General features: G+C 40.9%; 1 protein-coding gene across 1 annotated transcript in view; it reads right to left on the bottom strand.

The window, feature by feature from the left end:
• The window catches only part of LOC101856096 (centrosome and spindle pole associated protein 1), a gene marked incomplete in the record, with an annotated part of 163640 nt that overhangs the window by 23009 nt on the left and 133476 nt on the right, over positions 1–7155 (bottom strand). Inside the window, 3 exon segments of the mRNA XM_035969359.1 lie at positions 1361–1447; positions 5501–5632; positions 6365–6492. Of these exon segments, the coding sequence (XP_035825252.1) occupies positions 1361–1447; positions 5501–5632; positions 6365–6492 (347 nt within the window).

The raw sequence follows: 7155 nt of genomic DNA, 5'->3' as shown, positions 1-7155 counted from the left end.
TGTGTGTGAGTGTGTGTGTGTGTATGTGTGTGTGTGTAAAGATATCACGCTTTGGACACACAATTAGATTTTTATATGTTGTCATATTTAAAAATCTAATTGCATGTCCGAAGCGTGATATCTTTTGAAAATGGGATCGAGTAAAAGTGGAGAGAGTATTGTTTCCAAGGCCATTCCTGACTGCATGTACATTGCCAAAACTATCTCGATACATTTCAAAAACCGTCTTGTAGCTCACGTAGGATTCGCAGGGCTAACACAAGCCGTTCACTACTCAAGTACGATAGAGAATCAGTTCTGTTCAATTCCCATTTACATCCGGAAGATCAAACAGTTTTTACGTACAGAGCACGTCATTAAAATTTTCGATTATTACAATTTGGTGTAGAAAATAATAATAATAATATTATCTTAACTGTAAAGTATGAGCACTTTACAGAAGTACGTGCAAACATGTAATACAATATTCTCACTCCACCCACTACGACTGATTACGTGTTCCCTGATTGTTCTGTACACATGTTGCAATGTTGCAGTTACGAGCTTAGAATCTCCAATAACGAAAGTTCTTGTGCAATGCCACTTTTAAGAAGTTCTACCGTCCCTCGTTTCAAAACCCGAAACTCTTATCACATTTTAAAAGCACACACGAAACGTCTTTACCATTTTTTCCACTAGCTCAAGGACATATGCAAGTCTGGCAAGCACAAAAAGACAAATACTGAACATTTAGGATGACTGTTCACTAATACATGTCCTGTGAACTAAAAGCGCCGACGAAAAATACCGCGTATTAGTACAATACAAAACACAGTTAGATCAAAACGTTAACAAGCAATGAAAAAAAAATTGTTAAATAGGAATAAATGAAGACTTGTTTCAACCAAAATACACAAGCAGAAAAGAATGTTTCTTTGTCCACATTATCTGGTTCAAACACCTTTGTTTTTTTAATACTAGTGGGACTTTCCTATTCCACTCAGTTGGTTCAAAGTAATCGGGGACGTGGGGTGGGGGTGGGGGGGGGGGGGGAAAAAAACGAATATATATTAATAGGCCGTTATGGGTAATTACTAATTAATCTATACATTTTTCAGAGGTTGAAATAACAGCAATTTTGTTCTACAGATTTATTGGTAACAAGAGGGGGGAGAGGGGAGAGAAGAAATTGAAATATGATCCTTGGTCTGTACCTTTGTACAAAGTTTATATACTTGAAGTGTGCCTTTCCACCATAACAATTCGGCTGTTAGGAGCAGTGAACACATTTAATAGTTCTCTAACTACGTACACAGCAAAGTCTTAGCACGAGAGGACAGAGAACGGGGCGTTTCTGTGCTACATGCAAAAACTCACTAACCGACGAAAGCGCTGTTGGAATGGAGCTGGGAGGAAGAGCTATGGACATCCCGTCCAATGCGGAGAGCTGACGTGTCTTCCAGATCTCCTGTGGCGCAAGGGGAGAGAAGGCGAGACATCTTTGGTCACCATGCTAAAGGGGCATAATTTGTGGGTTCGCCTTACAGCGTTATCCCCCTTTTTTACGCCTGTGTTGGTAAAGTTGAGGACACATCTATTCAACAAATCGTGTCTGCATAATCGATCTGGATCACTTTGAGAAGTCGGACTGGCCAGAGATCACATACTAAAGAAAAAGTACTGAGACGAAAGTTTAGAATGCATTATTGACTGGATCTTGAGCGACATGAATGATAAGGCTTTGTACCTATGAAAAGCGATCTTAGTAAGAGTGAACAGAATGTACAGCCGAGCCTACGTATCTACAACCCTTTTTTCCAAAGAAAGTACAGCCTTAGATACATAATCATCATCCTTCTTCAGGCTTAAGCAAACCTGTCGTTATCTTCGCTGTTTCTTTTTTAATTAAAATCTTGGGGGGCGGGGGTGGTTCAAATTCCCATATGTTGACTTAAGACTTGGCTGTCATCAAGTAGAAACCACAAAATGTTTAGTCTCTGATTATTGAACCGCTTTATGCCAGATCGACCTAAAATTTAAGGGAGGCCTGGCCAGAATGGTGCCTGAAGTTGTGCAGATCCTGCCATGCTAAAATCCGGAGGTGATTTAACCTATAGCGCTCACAGTACTCAACGTCTAAGTGTACCTAAAACAAATTTGTCACGACACGGGGGAATCAGGCACTTGTCAAATTTTGGGTACAGAGAGTTATTGACTTCATCTTAAAGCGTGTTCATTCTTCTTGCTTTTACCAATCCGAACAGAAGTCGAGCTATTTTTAGCTGAAACAGATGGGGGTCGCCCAGTTTCAGAGGTAAAATTAGCGAGAAAATGGCCGCCAAAGTTTGGTGAATTCCATTGCTTGATAGCCCTTGGAAACTGAAATTCCACATTTTTTGTGCCTTTAACCAACGATTTACAGTAAAAATCCACATAGAAATATGTTTTTAAATAAACGTAAAAAGTGTTGAGCAAAAAAAAAAAATAATTAAAATTGCCAAACGAGAGGGAAAATGCCAGTTTCTTCATTTTTATTATTTGGACGATCACCTGATTTCACCACGACGTCTAACAAATTTAGTGAAAGGAAACAATTTAGTCTGATTCTATTCAACTGTTTTGTTTATCATGTCAGTGCTGAGGAAGCAGAACCTGCAAACTGAGAAAATAAAGTCATAGAGGTGGAGAAGAGAATCTAAGCGACGGATGGACACACAAATAAAGAAAATAGAGACGGGGGAGGGGTGGAGGTGTAAAGAGAGCGACTGTGCAAGTGAGGGAGAGACGGAGAATCGAGAGGGAGAATCGAAAGCCAACGAGGAGGAAATTGAGAGAGAAATACAGAGAAAGAAACTGGACGCTATTAAATTACATGTACTGCATCAGCCTTTGCAGCCCCTTTGTTAGTCGTAAAGGACAGACAGACTTTAAAGCTACTACAAAGAAGTAAGAGTTTTCCACACACTAATTTTTTCTAAGGGCAGAACACACCTTGAATCCAAAGGGGAAAAAAAGTATTCAAAGTGACTTTTTAAAAAATGAAAACAATTGTGTAGGAATCACGACTTAAGAAATCCACCATCCCCAACCTCTTCAAACTAATTTCTATCAATATGAAGTAAGCTTTCACTTTTAAAAAATAGTTTACAATAATACAGACTTAAACAAAAGTTAAGGACCACTTGTAAACACTCTGAGTGGTCTTCTTGGGTCGACCTGCACGTGAGCGTTCTTGGACTGATCCAGTGGCTTGATGGCGCTGCCTCAAGCGGACAATGGATGAGTGTGACACTGCAAGCCTTCTGGAAACTTCCTGGGCTTTAACTCCATCCTGCAGCCATACCATAGCTCTGATCTGACACGATCAAAGTCTTTCAGCTTTTGTCTTGTTGGCATGTTGATGCCATACTTGCTTTTGCGCAAACAGCGGCTTATATTGCCACCAAAGTGAGCACAGTTCGAGACCGTACGTCCGTTTATGACGTACACCAGAAATTTTAGCTGAACAATGTCCGTGGTGTGGCACACAAGTCGATAAAAACAGCTAATTTGGCTAAAATTCCCCGAGGATTTGGCGCTGCACGTGATGGTTTTGTCCCTTTAGGAAGCTTTGCAGTACGCATTGGTAACCCATTAACACTTTCAGAGCAAAACAATTTGAAACATTCCTTGCTGTCTTTTTTTTCGGATTTTAACAAAATCAGGGCTGTCTGTCAAGATGGTCCTTAACTTCGGCTGAAGTCTGTATATCACTGGAAAAGTCTGAGCTACCAATAAACTCATGAGCAGGTTTCACGTCACTGCTGATTCAAAAAGCACACAAGATGAGACGAGAATTCTACCTACAACAATTTCCCATCAAAAGTACCTCTAAAGTGCATTGAACGCTATGGTCTAATCTCCAAAAACAGTCACTACTTTTCTATAATCTAACAAACCTTCATGGGTATTCACCAAATACAGATGAAACACTGAAACAACGCCAAAAGTAGCAGGTCAGAACTATCAGTAAGATTTGCCTTTCTACGAAAAAGCGATGATGCCCATTATCGTGTCCTTCTGTTGCCAGTTGGTGCATTTTTGTGTTTCAAAGAGAAGTGATGTAGATCTGATAAATGCACAATTCGCGAGTTATAAAAAGAGAAAACTCTGGTCTTAGAAGTCTTTGCTTTTAATCAGGGACAATTTATCTTGGTAATTTTTCACAAATTCGAGTTTGCAAAGGGAAATGCCTCACTGGTAAAAGTTGGACTGCAGCGATGATGACCTTTTTGCAAATACACAACCGGGCACGTTGATTTTTTTCCTGGCTCTTGATCCACATCCATCCAGTCCAATCGTTCTTTAAAATCAAAGATCCCGTATACTTAAAAACATTGAGTGTCAATAGAATCGTAAAAACCGTCAAAATACTATCTATATACTGTGAATAAGGCCATAATTTGCTTCATTTTCTTTTTACTTTCTCAAACTCTGATTTTACGGAGTCCTGGGTTCACCTATATAGTGAACGTTCGTTGGTAAAGACAAATTATTGACTGATGAAATCTGTATACTGATGATGGGGGGGGGGTCTATCTTCTATAACGTTTTCACAGACCACACATACGTTTCTTTCTTGTTTTCACTTTATTTCTTGACATCGAACACATCTGCAGCCTTGACACTATTTATTTTCAGAACAGCGTGAGACAATTCAAAGTCCCAAACGAGATGTGTTAGAGAAACAGGAATGTACTTTTGGGATATTTCCCACCACCTCCGCAAACATTAACTGTTCAGTCCCAAGTAAAAAGCCAATACAAAATACCCCCAGAACAAAACTTCAGTATTAGAAGACACACAAGCTTCACACAAACCAAACGGAATGAAAACAACCAACAAAAATATTATGTTCTTTAAAATAAATATGACTATTAAAGTGCTTAATTTTTTCTTTGCTGTGGATTTCACAATAATTAGCAAAAATGATAGGCATAACATTCAACATGTTGGTTGATCTACTGGGGGGCAAAAAACGGCACTAAAATTAATCACACAAAGATCAAAATTCACAGTGCCAAAATTCCTAGTGCAAATATAAACAAAATGGGCTGTGGTTGATATATCATGTGTTCATATACGCTGATACAACAACTGGGGAATCTAAACATGAAACATGTAAAATATACAGAGTAAGTAACATTTCTTCAACGATTTTGACTGAGGAGGGATGGTCTAACAGAGTAACAGAGTATATTATGTATCGTTGCAACTAGTCACAAATCAAAAGTACCCAATGTTTCTTTTAATTTTTTTAGCAAAATGTCACAAGAGCTTTTCAATAAGCTTAGGCGGTTATATTATATTGATGGAGAAATTTTGTTTTGGTTTTTGTTGTTCTTTAAAATAGTTGCCTCTTTCGTATGTAATTCTTAAAACTTTGTACCATTTGAAAAATTATATTTACAGCAACAAAACAAAATACGGCTAAAGGCTCAAAAAGCGAAAAATAAACATCAATTTAAGAGAGGAAACTCACTTCTGTCCTTCATGTTGCGGAGTCGCTCCTCTTGTTGCCTTAGCATCGCCAGCTGTTCCGTCTCAAGAGCATCATCTGTGGTTGGTTTCCCAGGGTACATCTCTCGGAACTGCTTGCGGGAGTCTGAGTCCTCTGTGAGTGTGTGTGTGTGTGTGTGCATTTGTGGGTGTGTGTATATTTGTGTGTGTGTGTTTGTGTGTGCGGGTGTGTTTGTGTGTGTTAGTGTGTGTGTGTGTGCGTGTGTGTGTGTGTGTGTGTGTGTGTGTGTGTGTGTTGGGTGGGAAGGGGAGGGGGTTCATTAGTGACGGAAGGATTTTATTGGGGCAGGGAGGAGGGAACACAAACTATAATTAAATTACAAAAGATACGGAGGGGACGGGTTGTTGTTTTTAGTAATAGTTTCACGGCACTTGCAACACAATAAAGCCATACATGTGCTCAAGAATAGAGGTGTTATTAAAGAGTATCTTACAAAAAAAAGAAGGAGTGATAAGGACGATAGAAGTTCGACAGATAAAGAAGGAGCAAACCACATCAGAGCACACTAGTTCACGTGCGTTCTAACACCATTATAACTTCTTGTGCTGGAGTGCATCAAGTCTTTTACAGCAACAACAACAGGAAGAGCGACAACGACAGCGGCAACAGCAACAAAAACAACAACAGCCGGCGGTGGCATCTCTTCGGGGAGGATTCAGGGAGGTTGGACTGCCTCGCCCGCTACCCAAAGGAGGCAGAGGCCCTGGCGAAGAGCACGAAGAGCACGCTCTTCGGGGCTCCAAACATTTCGAACGGATAGGCTACCACACACACACACAGCAACAACAAACGACAAGAAAAATCATCGCGGTATCAGACACTCACTCTTATGCTTCAGGGCATTGAAATCTTCCAGAGCCCGGGAGCTAGCCCTGTCTCCCGGCGTCCTCCTGACAGCCACGGCGTTTCTGTTCATGGCAGTCTCAAACACATCCACCTCTTGCCTGTTTTGCCTGGGGGACAGATACATTCAACAAAGGTACTGGGGTCTGTCCCTGACAAACAAACGTGAACACCGCAACCTCGTTTAAAACGGGGGAAAATTAGATAACTGGCGTCTGCGGTGTAGCAGTTGAGCGCTTCGCGGTCACATGCAGGAGACCAGAGTTCAATTCCTGGGTGGCGGGGGGGAATTTTTATCGAGTATCTCGGTCTTTTTGTTGAGAAGCATCCCTCTCAACCCGTGTGGGCCCTGAAAGCCATAGTCAAAGCTTATATTTGCATTCTTGAATACTGTGTGCGTAGGTGGTGTGTCCTTGCAAACATATCCACAACCTCCACCCCCTTCCCACTCACACACACACTTTTTGCCGTTCCGACAACAATCAGAAACTGCAATCCCAACGCACCGCACCATCAGTGCAATTTCCCAGGTTCGTTGTCTCTTCCTCTCCCACGACAAGACATTACGACATCGGCCTGTGTGCTCAAACCTCGACCGTCACCGTCACCGTCACCGTCACCGCCAGACGAGCAGTCTCAATAAATGTTGTTGGCCGATACTTACCGCGTGAGCGTCGGAAGCTTGGTACAGATTTACCTGTTTCGTCAATGCAGACACAATGTGTGAGTAGGTTTTAGTGTAATAGTAATAATAATAATTATTATTTTATTTT

The sequence above is a fragment of the Aplysia californica genome, unplaced genomic scaffold (genome assembly GCF_000002075.1).
Source record: "Aplysia californica isolate F4 #8 unplaced genomic scaffold, AplCal3.0 scaffold00140, whole genome shotgun sequence".
Lineage (NCBI taxonomy): Eukaryota > Metazoa > Mollusca > Gastropoda > Aplysiida > Aplysiidae > Aplysia > Aplysia californica.
The sequence above is the reverse complement of the archived record's forward strand: the minus strand, read 5'-3'. Positions and strand labels throughout refer to the sequence as shown.